General features: G+C 39.9%; 1 protein-coding gene across 1 annotated transcript in view; it reads left to right on the forward strand.

Annotated features, from left to right (window-relative positions):
- The window catches only part of LOC306869533 (mediator of RNA polymerase II transcription subunit 13-like), a gene marked incomplete at its 5' end in the record, with an annotated part of 102165 nt that extends 77077 nt beyond the window's left edge, over nt 1-25088 (forward strand). Inside the window, 8 exon segments of the mRNA XM_079416286.1 lie at nt 1666-1889; nt 6946-7088; nt 8121-8279; nt 10447-10611; nt 11913-12067; nt 12141-12302; nt 20530-20639; nt 23594-25088. Coding sequence (XP_079272412.1) covers nt 1666-1889; nt 6946-7088; nt 8121-8279; nt 10447-10611; nt 11913-12067; nt 12141-12302; nt 20530-20639; nt 23594-23726 — 1251 coding nt within the window. The 3' untranslated portion in view covers nt 23727-25088.
- Between the last annotated feature and the right edge of the window lie 253 nt (nt 25089-25341).

Consider the following 25341-nt stretch of genomic DNA (forward strand, 5'->3'; position numbering starts at 1 on the left):
ACTCCTTCATTTATACACTCCATCTAGAAGCCTAAGATCTTGCGACCAGGCTTTGTTGGTAGTTCCACATGTTAGGCTTAAGCGTAGAGATTAGAATGGCCCCTTCCCTGTCTGTTTTTAAGTCCCTGCTAAAAACCTACTTGTTTTCCTTGGTGTATTGATTGCTGTTTTACTGTAATTTTAAAATGGATTGTTCTTTTTATCTGGCTTGTTTTCTGTGTATGTTTTTATAATTTCCTCTCCTGTAAAGCACTTTGGTCAGCCGAGAGGCTGTTATAAATGTGCTATACAAATAAAATGAACTTGAACTTGGTTTGACTGTATATGTGACTCTGGAGCACAAAACCAGTCTTAATTCGCTGGGGTATATTTGTAGCAATAGCCAACAATACATTGTATGGGTCAAAATTATCAATTTCTCTTTTATGCCAAAAATAATTAGGATATTAAGTAAAGATCATGTTCCATGAAGATATTTTGCAAATTTCCTACCGTAATTATATCAAAACTTCATTTTTGATTAGTAATATGCATTGCTAAGAGCTTCATTTGGACAACTTTAAAGGTGATTTTTAGATTTTTTTGCACCCTCAGATTCCAGATTTTCGTATAGTTATATCTCAGACAAATATTGTCCTCTCATAACAAACCATACATCAATGGAAAGATTATTTATTCAGCTTTCAGATGATGTATAAATCTCAATTTTGAGAAATTGATCCTTATGACTGGTTTTGGTCCATGGTCACATACACTATATTGCCAAAAGTATTGGCACCCCCTTCTAATGAACAGGTTTGACTACTTTAGTAATTTCCATGAGTACAAATCTTAATGTTTAAGCATATAATGATATTCTAGGGAATTGTGTGCATCTAATTTTATTGCAACAGTTTGGACAGAACCCTTTTCTATTCTAACATGACAGTGTCTCTGTCTATAAGGCAAGGTTCAAAAATAAATAAAATGTCCTGTGGAAGAGTCAAGTGTGGAAGAACTTGACTGGTCTGCATAAAGCAAAGTCCTAATCCCAGTTGAACACCTCTGGTGTGACTTTAAATGCAGACCTTGAGCCGAAAACTCATCACCAAACACCAATGAACAAAAAATGGACAAAAGTATTGGGACACCCCTTCTTTAGAACAGAAGAAGGCACTTCCAAAACTGGCAACAAAGATGGAAGCATAATTCACTTATTTAAAAACTGTATTTCCATCTCTGTTGCAACAGTTTTGAAAGTGTCTAAAATGACTGTACCCCTATACAAGTCATTGGTGTTTGGTGATGAGTTTTTGGCTCAAGGTCTGCATATAAAGTCACACCAGAGGTGTTCAGCTGAGATTAGGACTTTGCTTTCTGCAGACCAGTCAAGCTCTTCCACACTGACTGAATCAATCATGTCTTTTTGAACCGTGCCTTATACACAGAGGCACTGTCATGTTAGAATAGAAAAGGGTTCTCTCCAAACTGTTGCTATAAAATTAGAAGCAAACAATTCCCTAGAATATCATTATATGCTTAAACTATTACTAAAGTAGTCAAACCTGTTCATTAGAAGGGGGTGACCCAATACTTTTGGCAATATAGTGTATGTTATGTGGGTTCATGTCATTTGTATTCTTAGTGTTTTCTCATAGTGAGTGATGTCTGGTGTGTGTGTTACAGAGCCCCAGTGTGACGCGTCTGTACTCTCCTGCCTTCATCCTGGCTCCGTGGTGCAGCAAACCGGCCGAGGCGGGCGACGTGTGTTGGGACGCTCCCTCGCGCTGTAACGTTCTGTTCGTGGGATACTGTCTGTCTCACGACCAGCGCTGGATCCTGGGCTCCTGCACGGATCAGCAGGGCGAGCTACTGGAGACCTGCGTCATCAACATCCACCTGCCCAACAGGTGAGTCAAGTCAAGTTACCTTTTTATATATATATATCGCTTTTAACAAGACAGATTGTGTCAAAGCAGCTTTACAGTATTAAATAGGAAAACAGTGTGTCAATAATGCAAAATTACAAGATTAAACACTCAATTTTCAGTTAAAGGCATTTAATTATTGAATTCAATGATGTCATCGTCCAGCTCAGTTCAGTTCAGTTGAATTAGTATCTGTGCAATCAAGTCGACGATATTGCTGGAAATTAAATGTCCCCATCTAAGCAAGCCAGAGGCGACAGCGGCAAGGAACCAAAACTCCATCGGTGACAGAATGGAGAAAAAAACCTTGGGAGAAACCAGGCTCAGTCGGGGGGCCAGTTCTCCCCTGGCCAGATGAACCAGTAGTTTGTTCCAACTGCAGCAAAGTCAGATTGTGCAGAGGACTCATCTGGTTCCTGTGGTCTTGTCCCGATGGCCGTCTAAGTGACAAGGTCTTCACTGGGGATCTGTCTCTGGGGCTCATCTAGGTGTCCTGATCTCCGCTGACGTTCAGGGCTGTAGAGGTTATCTCTGGGTGCTGATCCACCTTCTGATCTGGATACAGTCTGGATCGGGTGACTGCCGTGGCCATTCTTCTTACGATGTAACGAGTACATTGTGTGTTGCGGCAAGTGTTCCCGGTTAAGGTTGACCTAAGTAATGCAGTCTAACGATCCTTTAACGGATTTGAATATTAGAAGCGTATTAGTGTTATGTGTACGCCAGGTTAAAGAGATGCGTTTTTAATCTAGATTTAAACTGACAGTGTGTGTCTGCTTCCCGAACAGTGTTAGGTAGTGTAACGGAGGTTGTCTTGTCCCAAAATATAACAAAGGTTAAACAAACAACCAAAAAAAGGTTACACTTTATTTCGATAGTCCACTTTAGACATTCTACTAACTATAAGTAACTTTGTAACTATGTGTCAACTACATGTCAACTAATTCTCATTAATTTGCAACTACATGTCTACTAACTCTCAGTAGGGTAGGTTTAGGGTTAGTAGAATAAGTTGACATATACTTACAAGTTTCTAATACTCAGTATGTTGTATGTTGTGGATCCATCAAAATAAAGTGCTAGAAGTTATTAAGCAGACAGTCTACTAATACTCTAATGACTGCTAGTTGACATGTAGTTGCAAAGTTACTTACTTTTAGTCGAATGTCTAAAGTGGACTATCAAAATAAAGTGTTACCAAAAAAAAATATCTGAAGCGGGAACTGAACCCTGGTCACCCGCATGATGACGCAGAGTCCTACTGTAATGCCAAGTGATAACTTCTCTGTTTTACGGATGGACAGAACAGCAGAGGCCGGTAAATCCAGGGGTGGAGTTTTCATGATTAACAAGAAATGGTGTGATCCCAGGAATATCTCCATTCTGTCGCGTTCCTGCTAGCCTCATCTGAAACATCTTTCCATTACTTGCCGCCCATTTTATCTGCCCCGGGAGTTTTCATCAATCATTGTTACTGCTGTGTACATTCCACCACAGGCAGACACCGGCTTGGCTTTGTCTAAGCTTCATGATGTGCTCAACGGCCACATTAACAAACATCCTGACGCTGCCTTTATCATCACAGGAGACTTTAACAAAGCTAACCTCGAGCAGGTCATGCCGAACTTTCATCAACATCTATCCTGTCCAACTAGAGGACCAAATACACTGGATCATTGCTACACTCAGTTTAAGAATGCCTACAAAGCCCGCTCGCTACCGGCTTTTGGCAAGTCGGACCATGCCGCCATTTTCCTCACACCGGAATATAAACAAAGGCTCGTTCAGGATCCTCCGTGCAGAGAGTAGTGACGCGCTGGTCCTCCCACTCAGAGGCTATGCTGCAGGCGGCTCTTGATGACGTCGACTGGGACATGTTCCGGGCGAGTTCTTCTGACGTCAGCGAGTTCATGGATGTAGCATTGAGCTTTGTAAACACACTAACCGAACAAGCTACAGAAACAATAACTATACGGACATTCTCCAATCAGAAACCGTGGGTGGACAGAACAAGCCGTGCTGCGGTTAACACACGCACTGCGGTTAACACACACACGCACCTTACAATGAGGCTCTTCTGACCGGGAATATGAGCGAGTACAAAGCATCATGCTATGCTCTCCGACGCGCAGTAAGAGCCGCCAAACACAGATACAGAGAGAGAATTGAGTCTCATTTCCAGCTCAATGACTCTCGACGGATGTGGCAGGGACTGAGGACCATCTGTGACTTCGGAAACAAATCCTCCGCGGAGGTGAGAGCAGATCCGTTGCTGGCCGATGAGTTAAACATCTTCTTCGGCCGCTTCGATTGCAACGGCGGCGGCGCGACTCTGCCGTCCAGCGCGTCAGAAAGCAGCAGGCAGAGCAGCGATGATCCTGTAATCACCGTGTCGGAGGATGAGGTTCGGAGGGCGCTAAAGAAAGTGAACGTCAGGAAAGCAGCCGGACCTGATGGGATAACTGGCCATGTTCTGAGGTCCTGCGCCGATCAGCTCGCTGGTTTGTTCACTTCCATCTTTAATGAGTCCCTTGCTACCTCCGTGGTTCCCACCTCATTCAAAAAATCCACTATTATCCCAGTGCCAAAGAACAATAAACCCTCTTGCCTGAATGACTATCGCCCAGTTGCCCTCACATCTATAGTCACGAAGGTTTTTGAAAGACTTGTAAAGAGCCACATTTGCTCCTCCATCCCTGATACTTTGGACCCTCTTCAGTTTGCCTATTGCCCAAATAGATCCACTGATGATGCCATCTCTCACGTCCTCCACTCTTCCCTCACACACTTGGACAGCAACAATGGGAATTATGTTAGGCTGCTATTCATTGACTCTAGCTCAGCTTTCAACACTATAGTCCCCATCAAGCTGGCTTCTAAACTCACAGACCTCGGCCTAAACTCCTCACTCTGTGACTGGATTCAAGACTTCCTCACCGGCAGACCTCAAGTGGTGAGAGTTGGCCAGTTCACCTCAAACTCCATCACTCTGAACATAGGAGCCCCACAGGGCTGTGTCCTGAGTCCCCTGCTCTACTCTCTCTACACGCATGACTGCGTGTCCTCTCACAGCTCCACATCTATTATCAAGTTTGCTGATGATACTGTGGTTCTGGGCCTCATCTCCAACAACGATGAGAGCGCATAGAGAGTCTCACATCATGGTGCCAGGACAACTGTCTCTCTCTGAATGTGAGCAAAACTAAAGAGCTGATCATGGACTTTAGGAAGAAACAGCAGCAGCCCTACTCTCCTCTTATGATCAGTGGGACCCCTGTGGAGAGGGTCTCAGAGAACCTGACTTGGACTACACACATCCAAACACAGGTTAAGAAAGCCAGGCAAAGACTGTACCATCTGCGACAGCTGAGGAAATTCAGGGTCTCACCAGCAATCCTGAAAACTTTCTATTCAGGGACCATAGAAAGTGTATTGACTCAGTGCATCTCAGTGTGGTATGGAAACAGCTCCAATCAGGACTGCAAAGCACTACAGAGAGTTGTGCGCTTAGCTGAGCGCATCTCAGGGTCTGCTCTCCCCTCTCTGCAGGACATCTACCTCAAACGCTGCAAAAATAGAGCTGTCAAAATAATCAAGGACTCAAATCACCCTGGTAACCGACTATTCACTAAGCGCTTCCGGAGCCTGATGGCAAAAACTGAGAGACTTAGGAGGAGCTTCTTCCCCCAGGCCATCAGGCTCCTAAACTCTAACTCTGTCTCATAACATCACTTGACTCCATGTAAATATCACCGTATCAATAAGCTATTCATAATTTTCCTCTACCTCATATTGCTGCTATTTAAATACCCTGTACAACTTTTTTGCACATTCCTCTTATTACTATTTAAGTCAACAACATACTGACCTGTACATTTATATTTATATTTTTTATCTTTTATTTTAATTTTATTCTTTTATTTTTTTCTACTTTTCTTTTTCTTAATATTTGTATTCTTTATAATTGCACTGTCCTTGGAGCGGACCTGACCTACATTTCACTGCTGGTTATACTCTGTATAATTGTGTATGTGATGAATAAAAATCTTGAATCTTAACCACAAGACCACATCTTATTGACAACAAGGGATGCACTCAGACTTTTCTGGACTCTCAGACCGAAAGCCTCAAAAAAAAAAAAGACAATCAGTTATTGTTGTTCAGGTGCCAGACCAGTATATTATACGTTCCACATTTCTATATTAATTTCATCCCGGATAGCAACAGACAAACAAAACCATCCGCTACATACAAACAAGATAAAGACGAAACAAATGCACACTACAGGAAGAGTAATGCAACTTTCTTTGTTTTTAATGAGGTAACATTATTATATTCTAGACAAGTTTTTTTAATCTCCAAGCACCACAATTCCACTTAAAAAAATAAATAAAAATAATCGAGCAAAACAAAAACAACACTTTTTAAATATGCCGAAATGAGTGTAATGAGTGTATGGGTGACTGTAATGAGTGGGAACACTGGCCAAGCTGGCAGCACGGGTGGCTAAAAGTGACTCGGGAACATCAGCGGCAGCAGCCGGTCTTGGGCCCTTCCTTTTTTACAGCTCCAAATCACCGATTTTAGGAGTATGGTGCGAAACTCCAGTTCAATCCCAGAATTTACAGAGGCATTCACTGTCCAAGAGAAATGCCCGTTAGCAACAGGCTAAACAGGTAGCACCACCGCCTCTCCACGATTCGCACACTCCGAAAATGAAAGATTCACCTGCAAGAACTGCCTCCAAAAAGGTACGTAACTGGTCAGACGAACTTCCCTCCAGTCTCTGAACCTCGCAGTATATACACATTGACTCCTCCTCTTAATTAGTGCTGCTTCCAATGCAGATACATTTCATTTGGAAGGCGGTGATAGAAAAAATTTAAATAAACAAAGGGGCAGTACAGAAAATATCTGTAATGCCACAGTAAATTATTCCAGAGTTTGGGAGCTAAATAGGAAAATGCCTGTTCACTCCAGCTCACCTGCCTTCTGTTCCGTCTTAAACAAACACAGCCTCTTCTCTCTTTACTCGCAGAGCCCGGCGGCCCAAGGTTTCTCCTCGTAAAATTGGCCTCCAGAAGTTATGGGAATGGTGTGTGGGCGTTATACAGATGACATCACTGCCGTGGAGGATTGTGATTGGTCGTTTGGGACGACTGGGCCACGGGGAACTGAAAGGTGAAAAAAAAAGAAAGTGAAGTGACATACGGCCAAGTATGGTGACCCATACTCGGAATTTGTGCTCTGCATTTAACCCATCCAACGTGCACACACACAGCAGTGAACACACACACACACAGCAGTGAACACACACACACCGTGAACACACACCCGGAGCAGTGGGCAGCATTTATGCTGCAGCGCCCGGGGAGCAGTTGGGGGTTCGGTGTCTTGCTCAAGGGCACCTCAGTCGTGGTATTGAGGGTGGAGAGAGCGCTGGACATTCACTCCCTCCACCTACAATCCCTGCATCCACACAAAATCTTTCCTTGTCACACAGTGTCTGAAAGCTGACACTCAAACAGCAGAAGCACACACTAAATCTGCACTAATACACTAATTCTCAGCCTCATAAAACAATTTTTGCAAAACACAACACACAATTCTCTATGTAACATACACAAATCTAACAGGAATTACAGTTTGTTTCAGCTGCTCACACACATTTTCAAAAACTTTGACTCTTTTTTTCAAAACTTTACACACAAATCCAAGAATTGCACACAAAAAATGCAAAACACCTCACATCTCTTCAAAATATCACAAACACATCTCAAACGCAAACATTTGCAAACACCTTTGCCATAATATTAATTCCTGTTAGATTTGTGTGTTACAGAGAACTGTGTGTTGTGTTTTGAAAAAAGTGTTTTATGAAACTGAGTCAAAGTCTGAGAATTAGTGTCTGGTTTTGTAGATTTGGTGTGTGCTTCTGCTGTTTGAGTGACAGCTTTCAGAAACTGTGTGACAAGTAAAGATTTTGTGTGTAAGCAGCTGAAAAAAACTAATATTATGGCAAAGGTGTTTGCAAATGTTTGCTTTTGAGATGTGTTTGTGATATTTTGAATGTGGTGCTTCATTTTGCAAGAGATGTGAGGCGTTTTGTGTGCAATTCTTGGATTTGTGTGTAAAGTTTGGAAAAAAGAGGCAATGTTTTGAAAATGTGTTTAAGCAGCTGAAAAACACTGTAATACTTTCTCTCTCTCTCAGACTGGAGTGTGCTGCTGGGCGAGCATTCGCTGCATTCGATTGGCCGACAGCTGCGGGAGGCGTGTCTTGTGTGCGGTCTGTCCGCTGCTGATTCGCCGTCTGTTCTCAGCGCCTGCCTGGTTTCTGTGGAGCCGCAGGGATCTTTTGTGGTGATGCCAGGTGAAGCCTGCTCTTCTGTCTGAGCTGCTGCTGCTGTTCTGGGGTTAGAAGTGTCAGAAAGTGCAGCATGTGCTTCTGAATGTTTCTATTGCCGTGTTTTTGCAGCAGTGAGCAGTGTAGCCAATCACAGACAGGCCTGTGAGCACACGAATGCAGTGACCAATCAGAGCTCTTAAATAAGCCAATCAGTGATGACGAGCAGTGGGCCTGAAGCGTCTGATCCGAAGTTTTCTGTTTTTTGTAGTGATGGGAAGTTCGGATCATTTTACTGACTCGGACCTTTGAGTCTCGTTCAGCAAAATGAACAAATCTTTTTTCGAGTCATTTCGTTCATTTTAGCAAAATATAATTAAAATGTTACATGCTACTTCCCTAACACATCAACTACTTATGCAAACGTTGATCACACTACAAACAATACAAAACTATAATGGTATAAGAAACAGAAAAAAATGTATTTGTTGTTTACCTGGGTCTTTAGTCTATGATTAGCTCACCTCACCTCTTATCTAACAAGTCTTCGGGTTTGAGTCGTTCGTTCATCAAACATATGCAGTCAGAGCCGGAAAGAGAATTGATTAGTTCATCTCTCAAGTCTTTCGAGTCGTTCGTTCTTTTGTCACGTGACAGCATTGGATAGAGAAATTAGTTAATTTACAACTTTCCTTACAAACGACTGCATAGTTATTATTATTATTATTATTATTATTTACTCTTACAGTTACGTGATGCGTTTCTGGTCTCAAATTGTAGCTTTTTATTTCTTACAGAAATAGTGAATTTCTGTCATGATGGTTCTTTTCCACAACACTGAATGTGGTAACAAATGTAATAAACTAAAGACTTGGTTATTATTATTATTAAATCTTTTTCCCTCAGACTGCCACTGCATTGGTTAAGTGTATGGGGCTGTCACGTGATGAACAAACAACTCAAACCTGAAGACTCGGGAGATGAACTAATCAATTCTCTTTCCGGCTTAGACTGCATTGGTTAAGTTTATGAGGCTGTCACGTGATGAACGAATGACTCAAATCCGACGACTCGAAACAGGTGAACTAATTCAGTGCAGAACCTATAGGATGCTGCGCATGCGCGACTGAACGAATCACTCCCCGAGACGACTCGCTCTTCCCGAGTCACATTCAAGATTTGTTCAAGAACGACCCATCGCTAATTTCTTGTCTGTTCGCTGTAACACACAGGGTTTCTGTAGGCTTTATGAACTCAAATGTAAGACTTTATGAAGACTTTTTTAAGCCCAAGAAAAGAAAATGTAAGGAATAAATTGAATGGAACGCAATACATTAATATGGTCACTAAATATAAATGTCTTGTAGAAGCAACACTTCAAAGTTTAAAAATAAAACTTTCAATAGATCTCTATTTCATTTTTAATTACTAAAAAAAATAAAAATAAAAAGTCTTTGCTTTCCGGTGTAAATATTTACACCAGAATATTATTAATAATATTTTTTTAATCCAGATATGTTTACTGTAGGAACAAAATGACAGAAGATATGAAGTCTTGTTTTCTGAGAAACTGATCAAAATGAAGTGAGTTTCTGATTAAAACAAGAACAAAAATCTATTTAATTCAAAGGGAATTAATTCAAAAACAAGTTTTCATTCCCCAACTTTTTTTTTTTTTTGCAGTGTATGCAACATTTAATGCCACAACTTCATGAATTTAAGACTTTCTGTTCAGATTGAAAACATTTTAGGCTTTAATTTGTAATAGAGTGAATAAAGACTTTTTTAGACCCACAGAACCCCTGGCATATATGAATAGCATTCATGTTGATATTTGTTTTCGTCAACCAGACAGTAAACCATGTATTTTAATAACCATTCAGTATTAGTCTAATGGTTTTTCATACACATTTACATTGTTTTTTATTTTAATAATTTATTTCAGAAGCAATTGATCAACACTAAACAAACATTATTCATTAGAGTTCATCATCGCCCGACACACACATGTTTATCTGCAGTGGAAGGACCGATACTGTGAGAAGAACACTGTAGTGTCAGGAGTTCACTGTAGTTTAGCTCTGTTCTGTTTGACCATTGCTATGTAAACATTGAATTTGTGTATTGAACTTGAACATCATAAAGCAGACTGTCGTGTGTGTGTGTGTGTGTGTGTGTGTGTGTGTGTGTGTAGATGCGTTGACGATGGGCTCAGTGTTCGGCCGCAGCAGTGCTCTGAACCTGCAGACGTCTCAGCTCAACACTCCTCAAGACGCCTCCTGCACACACATCCTAGTGTTTCCCACCTCCTCCACCACACAGGTGCCCCCCAGCACCTACCCCGCCGAAGACAACCCCGGTACACACACAGACACAGACAGACAGACACACACACTCTCTCTCTCTCTCTCTCTCTCTCTCTCACACACACACACACACACACACACACACACTCTCTCTCTCTCTCTCCCTCTCTCTCTCTCTCTAACACATACACACACAGACACAGACAGACAGACACACACACACACTCTCTCTCTCTCTCTCACACACACACACACACACACACTCTCTCTCTCTCTCTCTCTCTCTCTCTCTCTCTCTCACACACACACACACACACACACTCTCTCTCTCTCTCTCTCTCTCTCTCTCACACACACACACACACACACACTCTCTCTCTCCCTCTCTCCCTCTCTCACACACACACACAGACAGACAGACAGACACATGATCAAGATCAATAAAATATAGAACAAATCACTCAAACGTCACAGTAAACAAACAGATCTTAACCTTCAATCCATGAACTCAAGCCCTGGCAATCATTCATGCCACCTTACAGATGCTCTTTAGTTTACACTGTTATTGGGGTTATTTATACTAGCTGTACATTGTAGGTGCTGTATTGTAAACATGGTTTTGATTTGTTTTCAGACTGAGACACAGATGATGAATATAAACTAAAGCTGTCTGTATTCATGCATGTTTCATAATGTCACCAGCAGGCGGCGCTGCTATTCTTACAACGCAAGAGTAGCCTTTATATATCTTAAAAAAAGACTAATCTTTGTCACAAAAATCCCTATTAAAAAACAAAAATCAGCAAAAGACAATCACAATTATATGACAAAAACCACACAAAACCGTCACAAGTTCAGCGTCTAGACGAGTCTTTGACAGCAACATAATTGATTCATCAGTTTTTTTAAATTGAGATGTATACATAATCTGAAAACTGAATAAATAGACTTTCCATTGATGTATGGTTTGTTAGGATAGGACAATATTTGTCTGAGATACAACTATTTGCAAATCTGGAATCTGAGGGAGCAAAAAAAATCTAAATATTGAGAAAATCTCCTTTAAAGTTGTTCAAATGAAGTTCTTAGCAATGCATATTACTAATCAAAAATTAAGTTTTGATATATTTACGGTAGGAAATTTACTAAATATCTTCATGTAACATGATCTTAATATCCTAATGATTTTTGTCATAAAAGAGAAATGTATAATTTTGATCCATACAATGTATTGTTGGCTATTGCTACAGATATACCTGTGTTACTCATGACTGCTTTGTGCTGCAGGGACACATATGAGATATAGTTGAGATGCGGAATAAGTGTGAGGACTGTCTCTCTGTGCGTCCTGCAGACGATATGTTCGGTTTGCCCTTCCCCGACGAGCTGGAGAGCGACATCGGTCACGACGACATGATGCTGCTGACAGGAACGCTGCAGCCGTCTCCCGCTCCGTCTCCCGGATCTCCGTCCGGCCTGGGCTCCGGGTCACACCTCCAGCACCCACGGGTGGGTCAGAGCGCTCGCTCCGCTCCCGTACGTCTGGCTGTGGACGCTCCAGTCAATCTGTGTGTGTTTGCAGGGTCCGGGCGAACGCCTGCTGTCCCGGGACGCTCCGGAAGAGCTGAAGCAGCAGCCACTGGCTCTGGGGTATCTGGTGTCCACGGCTCCGGCCCAAGGCCTGCCGCACTGGTTCTGGGCGTCCTGTCCTCGAGCACAGCATCAGTGTCCGCTCTTCCTCAAGGTACGAGCCCATAGACACCTCAAGTCAAGTCACCTTTATATATATATATAGCGCTTCATACTATACCGATTGTGTCAAAGTAGCTTTACAGTGCCAACAGGAAGATAGTGTTAATAATGCAAGAGGACAATAACAAAGAGTCCTTTTCCAGCTAAAGTGAAATGGAGAAAAACCTTGGGAGAAACCAGGCTCAGTTCTCCTCTGGCCAGATGTCTTTGTGTCTGCTAGGGCTGGAACAATAAATCGATGCAACGCGAATCGAGTAATTATCATGCATTTGATTCTGAGATTATGATAATGCATCATGATTCTCTCTGGAATGGATTCTGAGCTTAGTTTTTAACAGCAGACAGCTCTGCATGCTTTAGAAACAGCCATACTCTGCTTGTTTCCCGTTCCTGAAACACACACCACTTGAACCCAAAATAATCAGCGGTCGAAGGTCGACGCGAATTACAAGGGTGTTCATAGTGGGCTGTGTTTACATTAATCTCACATCATAAAAGCATAAAAGCCGAGGTGCAAATACATTTAAGCACTTACATGACTCAACCGAACGCACAAGCGCTCTTCTTCATGAGCATTTCAGTGTGTGGTTAAAAACTAAGCTCAGAATCGATTCCACAGAGAATCTCGATGCATTCCAACGATCTCAGAATCGATCCATGAATCGCGATGCATCGATTTATTGTCCCAGTCTTTGAACGATTGATTAATTGTTGATAAGAGATACAATCGATTAAAGCTATCGATGGCCGATTAAGCAGTTTAATTTTGGGCTGCTTGCGGCTCGTGCTCCAAACACATGCGAGCGGCTGTGAGTGACAGTCTTTTGAGAAAATAATCCACTAATGTACAAATTACTCTTTTAATATGATCCAAACCTTAAAAGGACGTTAAAATACAAAGTCCTTCAACATGGAACGCAATAGAAATTTAGTAACTAAGTCATGTTTGATTATAATTTCCCCAGATAATTGTTTCATATCGGGCACTGTGCTTTGACAGGGCTGCAGGACACATATAGGCCTAATTCAGGACATATGTGACCCTGGAGCACTAAACCAGTGACCAGGGTCAGTTTTTGTGAATAAATGATCTTTCCATTGATGTATGGTTTGTTAGGATAGGACAATAGTTGGCTGAGATACAGGGCCGGCGCTCCGCACACGCACATCACGCACTGCGCGTAGGGCACCAAGTGCTTGGGGGGGGGCACCAAAAAATCTGGGTCGTGAAAATATCATCACAATATAGGCTACTAGTATAAATAACAAATAAAATATTTCTAGCATGTTAATATACAAAAGCAATACAAAAGTAATATAGGCCTAGACCAAATTAGTCGAGAAAAAGGTGAATCTCTGTGCCAGTCTCCCTCTGGTGCCCCCCCTTCCCCACCTCCCAGTGGTCTGTTCAATTATGCTTCAATCAATTTCAAATTTGGCCGACACCGACCTCAGACATGGCCTCGAAAAGGCACCAAGAGTCGGGGGCGGAAAAAAGAAAAAAGAAGAGACAGCGGGATGATGCTCGCGCGTCGCTTGCAGGTAAGACAATGTTTTAAATAAAAATGTTAGTTTTGTGCGTGTAGTATGCATGTCCAGGGGCGTCGGCGCGTCCGCGTCGCTAGTAGTGCAAAAGATCCGGGGCTTTAGCCCTGCATGTTGAGTCTTTTATTTTAACGGGGTCCGGGGGTTTCTTCCCCGGGAAATTTTGAAACTTGGGCTGTTAAAGATGCAGTTTGTTTGAGAAGGAAAGGAAGGCCAATCGTTGGGGTCCTCATCGTCATATTTGAATGACAAATAAAGCTAATTTTCCCCCTAGGTAGGCTATACGTTACAGATGTGTGTGCATATAGCTATTAGTGCAGAACGTTCCCTATTGTAATTTCTTCGCTTCAATATAATGCCTATCTGCCTCTTGGTAAGGTGAACTTTAGAAAAACCCTGCAACTGAACGTGATGTGATTTTGCCAAATTAGACCGCTTAGATAAAGTTTTTTCGTTGTTGTTCTATGCGGTCATTTTCAAGAGGTTCGGTCAAGGGCGACATCTGTTGGTGAAACTGAAATTAGAAAAAAAAAAACCCACAATCTCAGTGTTTGTACAGGTCCTTTTCAAAAAATTAGCATATTGTGATAAAGTTCATTATTTTCTGTAATGTACTGACAAACATTAGACTTTCATATATTTTAGATTCATTACACACAACTGATGTAGTTCAAGCCTTTTATTGTTTTAATATTGATGATTTTGGCATACAGCTCATGAAAACCCAAAATTCCTATCTCAAAAAATTAGCATATCATGAAAAGGTTCTCTAAACGAGCTATTAACCTAATCATCTGAATCAACTAATTAACTCTAAACACCTGCAAAAGATTCCTGAGGCTTTTAAAAACTCCCAGCCTGGTTCATTACTCAAAACCGCAATCATGGGTAAGACTGCCGACCTGACTGCTGTCCAGAAGGCCATCATTGACACTCTCAAGCAAGAGGGTAAGACACAGAAAGAAATTTCTGAACGAATAGGCTGTTCCCAGAGTGCTGTATCAAGGCACCTCAGTGGGAAGTCTGTGGGAAGGAAAAAGTGTGGCAGAAAACGCAGCACAACGAGAAGAGGTGACCGGACCCTGAGGAAGATTGTGGAGAAGGACCGATTCCAGACCTTGGGGGACCTGCGGAAGCAGTGGACTGAGTCTGGAGTAGAAACATCCAGAGCCACCGTGTACAGGCGTGTGCAGGAAATGGGCTACAGGTGCCGCATTCCCCAGGTCAAGCCACTTTTGAACAGAGAAGCAGCACTGGACTGTTGCTCAGTGGTCCAAAGTACTTTTTTCGGATGAAAGCAAATTTTGCATGTCATTCGGAAATCAAGGTGCCAGAGTCTGGAGGAAGACTGGGGAGAGGGAAATGCCAAAATGCCTGAAGTCCAGTGTCAAGTACCCACAGTCAGTGATGGTCTGGGGTGCCATGTCAGCTGCTGGTGTTGGTCCACTGTGTTTTATCAAGGGCAGGGTCAATGCAGCTAGCTATCAGGAGATTTTGGAGCACTTCATGCTTCCATCTGCTGAAAAGCTTTATGGAGATGATTTCATTTTTCAGCACGACCTGGCACCTGCTCACAGTGCCAAAACCACTGGTAAATGGTTTACTGACCATGGTATTACTGTGCTCAATTGGCCTGCCAACTCTCCTGACCTGAACCCCATAGAGAATCTGTGGGATATTGTGAAGAGAAAGTTGAGAGACGCAAGACCCAACACTCTGGATGAGCTTAAGGCCGCTATCGAAGCATCCTGGGCCTCCATAACACCTCAGCAGTGCCACAGGCTGATTGCCTCCATGCCACGCCGCATTGAAGCAGCCATTTCTGCAAAAGGATTCCCGACCAAGTATTGAGTGCATAACTGAACATAATTATTTGAAGGTTGACTTTTTTTGTATTAAAAACACTTTTCTTTTATTGGTCGGATGAAATATGCTAATTTTTTGAGATAGGAATTTTGGGTTTTCATGAGCTGTATGCCAAAATCATCAATATTAAAACAATAAAAGGCTTGAACTACTTCAGTTGTGTTGTAATGAATCTAAAATATATGAAAGTCTAATGTTTATCAGTACATTACAGAAAATAATGAACTTTATCACAATATGCTAATTTTTTTAAAAGGACCTGTATATTTTCATATTCACAGAGTTGTCAAATTATTAGGGCTGGGAAAAGATTAATCTCGATTAATCGCATCCAAAATAAAAGTTTGTGTCTACATGATATATGTGCGTGTACTGTGTATAATTATTTTGTATATAGAAATTATATATACAAAATAATTATACAAAATTATATATACAAAATAATTATACAAATTTTTTTTTTCAAAGCTCAAACTCATCAAAACGTACCTGCGTTCATCAATGGGGCAGGAACGTTTAAGTGGTCTGGCTGTCATCAGCATCAATGGGGACGTGGCTCAGAAACTGTCATATGATGACCTGATAGCTGATTTTGCAGCTAGGAAATGTAGGTGTGTGCCTCTGTAGGGCCTCTGACAACTGATGGTAGTGAAAATGTTTAATATAGTTCTATAGAATAGCAGAATGGTCTCTTTATAGAGATGTAGTCCCTCTGTTGAGTAAATTCTACTGTGCAGTTATGTATGGTTATTTGCAGTTTAAAATGTGCACTTTAAAATTCATACTTCATAAAATTCATACACTTATACTGTTATTTGCACTTTAAACTTTTTTTGCACTTTTAACTTTCTGTGTTTACATTGTTCTGTTCCAATTATTTATTTGCAGCAGTTATTTTGGAAGTAAAGAGAACCTAAGAAATTCTGAATGGTAGTTATTTCTTTGGTGGTGGTGGGGGGGGCACCGCCAAGCGTTTGTGCTTAGGGCACCCAAATGGCTAGCGCCGGCCCTGCTGAGATACAACTATTTGAAAATCTGGAATCTTGAGTGTCATGAATCCGGTCTACGAACTTCCGTTCACTCTCCACCAGAGGTCACTCGCTCATCACATTGACTCTTGCACTACACTAACTGTTGCACGTCACCCCTGGACTACAATTCCCATCATCCATTGCACTGACCACACACACACACAGCTGATTGCACTGATCACACAGCTGATTCCCATCACACGCCTTACTTAAACCATGCAGGGCTCGACAGTGCGAGCATTTCACTCGCATTTGCGACTAAAAATAGATGTGTGCGAACTGGAAAATGTATTTAGGAGCACAAGTGCGAATACAAAACAGCCTAACTTATACAGTAGCCTATAACAAACGTATTAATTTATTCTGTTTATTTATGGAAAAATTGCGATGCAGCCTTATAGGATTACTTTAGAACTTTAAAAAGGCAACGGTTTAATTTAAATGAGCACAGATGAGAAGAAAAGCGGAGCGAGTTAAAGTGAAGACGTGCTGAATGACGCACATTCGCCACTAGAGGGCGCTGCCGTTACCCCGGTAACCCAGTAAACAAATCAGCTGCGCTACTTTCCTAAAACTGTGTAAATAATGTTTCACACTCAGTCATTTAGATATTTATATTCGCTTTAGTCTTCACAATAGCCTCAAATAATTCTTACTTAAAAACTGAAAGAGCTATTTATTTTCAAACATTGTTTCTAAGCTAAAACATGGCCCATCCACTGATCTATAATAGAGAACAGTGGCCTATCTATATATCAACGACTGATTCGTTATTATTGTTCAGTAGCACAAGCTCCATTAGTTAACATGAAAAAAACAATGACTGCATTTATTAATAATGCTATCTTAATTTCAACTTTTAATAATACATTATAAAATCAAAAGTTGTCTTAATATAATTCAATGGAGCTAACATTAACTAACATAGTTGTATTTTTTATTAATCAACATTAAGAATATTAACTACTGCAACAATTAGCTATTGCACATTTTTAGTTAATGTTAACCTGCTTTAACTAATGTTATGGGACTTACTTACCTATTGTTCTTTCGTTCATTTGAACAATCGTTTGCACTCTAATCTTGAAACACTTGTTTACTTTATATTTTTATGTATTTTTTTATAAAAGTCTTTTAGTAAATTATCTTTAATAAAGTTATTTAGCCTGTTAGGAGGACAACACTTTTTTTCACTTAGAAATTATATATTGTGATTTAAGAACAAAAACATATACCGTGACAAAAGCTTCAATGATTATTGTGAAAATTTTATACCGACACAGTTTAATAGGATTATAACTAATTACATAATTAGCCTATTAAATAGTGTCTGAAGTAAAATTATTTAAAAACCTTGTGTACTTTCTGTATTCTGATAAATTAAATAATGGTGCTTGTAAATGTCTCTTTGTATCCCCTTATTAAGCTAAAACACCTCATTTGAAAAATTTGCATTGCGCTCCTAAATTTTTTGATTTAGGAGCACATGTGCTCCTTGGGGAAAATGTAAGCGTCAAGCCCTGCCATGGACTTCCTCAGTCAGATGGACGAGTATTGTCTAGCGTATATCACTCTCCTAGCGATAGCGACTCTACGGAGCCCACATAGTTGTCATAGTCTTGCCTTGTCTGTTTTTTAGTTTTTTGATTCTTGCCCGTGTTTCCTGGATTAACCCTTTGCCTTGCCGTTCGGATTTAGTTTGCACCTCGCTTGGACTATTGCTCGTGTACCTGGATTATCTCTCTGCCTTGCCCTGTTGGATATTGTTCGCTGATCGTCGACCCACGCTTGCCCTAGGATTACTCTTTGTCTTGCCTGTGTTGTTCCTGTTTGCCATTGCATGAGCCGTGCTTGTTTTGTGACCACGTCCCTGAATAAAAGCCTTGCAAATGGATCCGCTCGCCTCTAGTCTCGTCGGCACCGTAACACTAAGGCAGCGAAAAAATCTAAATATTGAGAAAATCACCTTTAAAGTTGTCCAAATGAAGTTCTTAGCCATGCATATTACTAATCAAAAATTAAGTTTTGATATATTTACAGTAGAAAATTGCTGTATTGTTGATGCAGTGTATTGTTGGCTATTGCTACAAATATACCCATGCTACATATGACTGCTTTTGTGCTTCCTACAACTTGTTAATTCGTCCCTACGGCTTATTAATTTGTGGTCCATGTTTCATTTATTTGTTTAAGTAAAATGGGGAACCAATTAATAAGTCGTAGGAACGAATTCTTAATTCATGGCCATGAAATGTATTATTTCCCACCTGCATTTTTACCACAGTAAGATGCGAAAACAGTGATTAAAAGTGAATGACAAGAAAATAAACCTGCGAAATTAGAGGGTGAGGTCGGTGAGGATTTGGGAAAAGAAACAATAAATATTAAGTTCCTGACCAACCGGCAAAACAGAACACATATGGCTTTAAATGTATCGAACAGTAAAAATGTAAAAGCATGGTCACGATGTAACATTTGCCTGCTAACCAGTTATTTCCATGACATCAATGAATTCAATAATGAGATGCCTTTAACTGAGTGTTTAATCTTGTCATTTTACATTATTGACCCACTATTTTCTGTATTGTTAAAAGCACTATATAAATAAAGGTGACTTGACTTATTTCTCTTATAAACAAATCTTTGTACGTCTCTTGTGTCATAATACTCACATTAAAATGTTTCATGTGAGCAGCAGTGTGTTTTGTGTGGCACAGTCCCACGAGCCGCAGTTACATTTGGGATCATTTTATTTTAAATGCTGATAATGTCAAATGCAAACATTGTGATTGTGTTTTTAAATACAACAACAAGCACCAGAAAAAAACAGAAAAATGATCTTAAACATAACTACGGCCCACTCTCTTCATTTTATGATCATAATCACATCTATTCATTTTACAATCCTGCTACTACCCTTTTATTTAGACTAAGAAACTCTTTCATTCAGATGAGGAAGCTGGTGTTTTGGGTGACTGTATGCCACTGCAGTATTAACGTTAACGATTAATTGATCGTTAATTTAAACGATGGTCAATCATGGAAATGATCGAATATTGACATCCCTAATGTGAACTGATTCTCAGCTGTATCTTGCATTGATCACACATGCATCTTCTGTGGTTTCCAGCTACTGATTGGACGAGAAACAAGATGGAAAAATCACAAACCATTTCGTTACAGGTTGTTGTTGATGTCTTCACTGAGACAAAAGGCATCGCCTACAGTTATAAGAAACTCTAAACCTGAGCCCGATAGCAGGTGAAATGAGCTTCAGGACGAGCGCCTTCTCTGACACACATCTGTTGCTTTCTCTAACTACATCTACATCGATGCATTTGACAGACGCTTTTATCCAAAGAGACTTAAGTTTCATTACTTAATGTAATGACATGTAAGACTTAATCAGTTAATGCATTTCCTGGGAATCGAACCCATGACCTCGTGTTGCTACACTGCAAAAAATGATTTCTTGTTTTCTGAAAAACGTATCAAAATTTGGATAGTTTTTGATTAAAATGAGCAAAAATATCTGCCAGTAGGGCAAGAAAAATATTCTTGTTTAGCCTTTAAATTAAGATAATTTTACTTGTCATGTGAATGCGTCTTGATTCAAAAATGTTTAGCTATTTATACTAGAAAACAAGACAAAAACATTTAGATTTTATTTTTGCAGTGTACTGCTGTGATCTACTCTTCTGTACGAGTGACAGGAACATATAAACACGTCTCGTCCTGTGAGTGAAGCGTCAGGAGTGTTTGTGTTTGTGTTTGCAGGCATCTCTGCATCATCACATCTCCATCGTTCAGACGGACGATCTGGTGTCTGGTAAGACGTCTTCACGGATTCACCCGCTGGACTCCAAAACCACCTCAGACGTGCTCAGGTCAGCAGCAGCGATGGGAGAAACAAACCTTTCCCATGCTTCGAATCAATAGAACCGATGATTCACTGTTTAGAGGTGCTAGTGACACCTACTGGTCAAAAGTGTGTAAATGCAACAAAAACTCAGGCTAAAACATGCATAAAATAGCTTTTAAAAACCCATTACAAATGTTTTCTTGAAAGTATAATGTTATAAAAAATTTAAAATATCATTAAATATGAAGTCTATGTATAATATGTGATTTTTAAAATATTTTATATTAATTTGCAGGGCTTGCTTTGTTTGTGTTACGGACAGCTTGTATATAGATGCCTGGAAGAGACTATTAACTACTTCTCATCCTTTTAATTACACAAATGCCTCGTTAAAGATAGAGATCAGAGATGCTGGTTCAATGGTTCACCGCTGGGGACGATCGATCTCAATGAACAAATCACTTTCGAAACAATTGATTCACAAAAGATTCGAAGCTTCACGAAGCAGTGATTCGAAAGCGCCCATCACTAGTTAGTAGTAGTGAACGATTCCTTCACTTTGAACGTCTCAGAGTGATTCGTTTGTGTTTTGTATGATGCACATGTACAACATCCTCTCGTTCATGAATGAAATCACAGGTGAACAAATGATTTCTGTTTGCTGTAAACGTGACTCAGCAGTGGAACAGCAAACAGAAAGAATCGGTTCACTTTGGTCCGAATATCAGACTCAAAATGATTAATAGACGCACGCACAATTATCCATGCACTGCATACATTTTATGCATGTATCTTACTAACCACGAACAAATGTCTTTCAATTTGAGTCTGTGGAATTCAGGATTGAATGATTGCGATTTGAACAAATACAGACATGTTTGAGCATAAACATGTTGTGATCTGCATTAATATATCATAAATTGCTCATGCAAAAAGGAATCCGTGCATTTGTGGATCAGATGACACACGTGCATGTATTGACATCTTGTTTGCATTAATCTTGTTCGGTTCATTTGGATTTTGAGACTTCATTTTCGCAGTTTGCAGCATTTCACGACGCACACAAACACAACTACCAATGAACAAAGCCCAGTGCAATTCATTAACGTGTACACGATTTGAAAAATTCGCATCACTACACTGAAACAAATGCTTTTCAGCCAGTGTCTGCAGAGTTAAGAATTGCATCAATGTGCAGCATTTTGTACAAATAGAGACTTATTTTTTAATACAAATGTTATAGTTTGTATTAAACTATCATCATTTGTGCATGCAGCGATTAAAATGTGCATTTGTGGATCAGGCGACGCACGTGCATTCATTCACATCTCTTCTGAGTCGATTCTATTTGATTCATTTAATTTTGAGACTTTCGTTCCGCCGTTTAGCCTTGCCCAATCCACACACACACAGCTCGCGATCCACACGCAGCTGAGCCGAAGAACATCAGCGAGCACTAGATGGCACTAGCCCCAGTAAGTAACAACAGTAGCATTTTTAGAGATTTGCTGTTTACACTAAGTGAAAATAGCCATTTTATACATGCTGTAAAAGTAGCAGATATTTGCAATAAGTGTAAATAGTAATTAGACGATATTTATAGGCTACTTATAAACAAATGGCGAATTAGCATTGCCAACTTCATCTTTGTAGACGATACTGACTCAGAAAACAGTTTAGTAATAAGTAGGCCTAAATAAAATGTGTTCTAGCTATTTTTCCCTAAACATTCATTGTCATTCCATTAGCCAGCAGGCTTTATACTAATAGCCTATAAAAGGTTCATTGTTTTAATATAGTACAGTTTAACTTAATGTAATAGTTTAATTAATTGAATATAAACGTGCAATTACTAATGGCTTAAATGAGCAACTATAATAGCCCTTTAATGATAATAATAATAATACAAGGAAGGAATAACTGACAACGTGCCGCTGAATTACAGAAAAAAAAAACACAAAGGTACCATCAGGACGTTCTTGTTTGGCTAAATTAATATGAGCTATTCTGTGTCCTAAGACTAGTTAACTTAGAACAAGTTCAATAAAACATTTTTATTATATTTCTACAGGCAGAGTAGAATAGCCAAACCAAAAAGAAACAAGGAAAACACAATGTAACATTCATAAAAGTGTACACAATGGAATGAGCACAGGTGACTGGGGCTAGTGCCATCTAGTGCTCGCTGATGTTCTTCGGCTCAGCTGCGTGTGGATCGCGAGCTGTGTGTGTGTGGATTGGGCAAGGCTAAACGGGCGGAACGAAAGTCTCAAAATTAAATGAATCAAATAGAATCGACTCAGAAGAGATGTGAATGAATGCACGTGCGTCGCCTGATCCACAAATGCACATTTTAATCGCTGCATGCACAAATGATGATAGTTTAATACAAACTATAACATTTGTATTAAAAAATAAGCCTCTATTTGTACAAAATGCTGCACATTGATGTAATTCTTAACTCTGCAGACACTGGCTGAAAAGCATTTGTTTCAGTGTAGTGATGCGAATTTTTCAAATCGTGTACACGTTAATGAATTGCACTGGGCTTTGTTCATTGGTAGTTGTGTGTGTGGGCGTCGTGAAATGCTGCAAACTGCGAAAATGAAGTCTCAAAATCCAAATGAACCGAACCAGATTAATGCAAACAAGATGTCAATACATGCACGTGTGTCATCTGATCCACAAATGCACGGATTCCTTTTTGCATGAGCAATTTATGATATATTAATGCAATCACAACATTTTTATGCTCAAACATGTCTGTATTTGTTAAAATCGCTGCACAATCATTTAATCCTGAATTCCACAGACTCAAATTGAAAGACATTTGTTCGTGGTTAGTAAGATACATGCATAAAATGTATGCAGTACATGGATAATTGTGCATGCGTCTAATATCATCCCATATTTGCAGGTTAACATCACAGAGGTTGGCGCTGGTCTTCAGAGATTGAGGTGTGTGTGGTTGTGTTTCAGGTTTGTTCTGGAGCAGTATAATGCTCTGTCCTGGCTCACCTGCAGTCCTTCCGCTCAAGACCGCCGCTCCTGCCTCCCTGTTCACTTCACCGTCCTCGCGCAGATGTACAACGCCATCCTCCAGCTCCTGTAGACCTCAGACGGGACACAGAGTCCTCCGGGTTCCTACAGGAGGAGCAGACGCTGGAGACCTTTGAGAAGCACACTGCCAACTCATGCCACAGAAATCCTACTGAGAGAGATGATGAACTCTAATCATCCATATGTGACCCCGGAGCACAAAACCAGACATAAGGGTCACTTTTTTTCAATTGAGATTTATGCATCATCTGAAACCTGAATAAATAATATTTCCATTGATGTATGGTTTGTTGTGATGGCACAATATTTGTCTGAGATACAACTATTAGAAAATCTGGAATCTGAGGGAGCAAACAAATCTAAATATTGAGAAAATCTCCTTTAAAGTTGTTCAAATGAAGTTCTTAGCAATGCATATTACTAATCAAAAATGAAATTTACTAAATATCTTCATGTAACATGATCTTAATATCCTAATGATTTTTGTCATAAAAGAGAAATGTATAATTTTGATCCATACAATGTATTGTTGGCTATTGCTACAGATATACCTGTGTTACTCATGACTGCTTTTGTGCTGCAGGGACACATATAAAACATCATGTTTCCGATGGGTTCTCTTAAAAAGGCACTTTTATGATCCAACATCAAATTGATAAACTTGATAAGGAATGCCTGACATGTTCAAAATGTTCCTTGTGTAAAAGCATTTGCAGAGAATTATTTTTATTAAACTTTTGAATCAATTTAATCAAGGTCTTTTTTTCCAGAATCACAATGGAAGCCTTGAAATCAAAGTCTAATTTTAAATGATGCTGAAATGCCATATTTCTATATGAACTGTTGCAGCTGTGCTCTGGTATGCATCTCAAACACTTTCCAGAGAGGCGACATATTATAAAACCTTTATGAATGACACTGCATTACTGTTACTTTCTCTTATCAAATGTCTTCAATCCTTTTCTTGTTTAATAATGCAGCACAAATTATATTTCTAAAGCCTTTTTTGCTAAATAAACGTGAATAGGCAACAGAGGTCATTCAACATAAAACTTTTAACTGAAATGCATTAGTTGCAGTTTGCTTTTTAAAGATATCAAATCAGTAAATCGAAAGCGAATTCGCCCTGCGGTTTGTAAATACACTTCTCAGCAGTTTTCATATTTCTTAAAACTGTACATTTTGTGTTTTATTTGTTTTATTCTACATGACTCCTATGAAGTTCTTTTTTTTTTTGCCTTTTTAAAATATGAATACAGTAAATATATTGTTACTCAAATACAGCCAAGGGTGCGTTTTCCAGATTATGACTCTTACTTAGCGTTTGTTACTCAATCATCATTTGAAATATGACTTGACGGGGATTTGTATCTTTTACAAGTTTTTTAAAGTAAACGAGTGACATATGAATGTTTACCTGTGTGTGTTTTTCTTGTAGACAGTCGTTCCAGCACAGTTTTATTAGTTTGATCCTCTGCTCTGTTCTCTGTCACGTCTGCAGCCTCTTTGAAACGATCAGGAGTAAATATCACACCAAACATGAGTAAAGTCTTGAGATTCAGGAGAAACTCGCATTCACACAATTCGTTTTACTTGGGTTTCTCTGCTGTTATTCCAGCTTTCATGAACCGTCTGCCAAACTAGAGCACAGCTATTGAAGAGCAGAT

The sequence above is a fragment of the Barbus barbus genome (assembly GCF_936440315.1).
Source record: "Barbus barbus genome assembly, chromosome: 5".
Classification (NCBI taxonomy): Eukaryota; Metazoa; Chordata; class Actinopteri; order Cypriniformes; family Cyprinidae; genus Barbus; species Barbus barbus.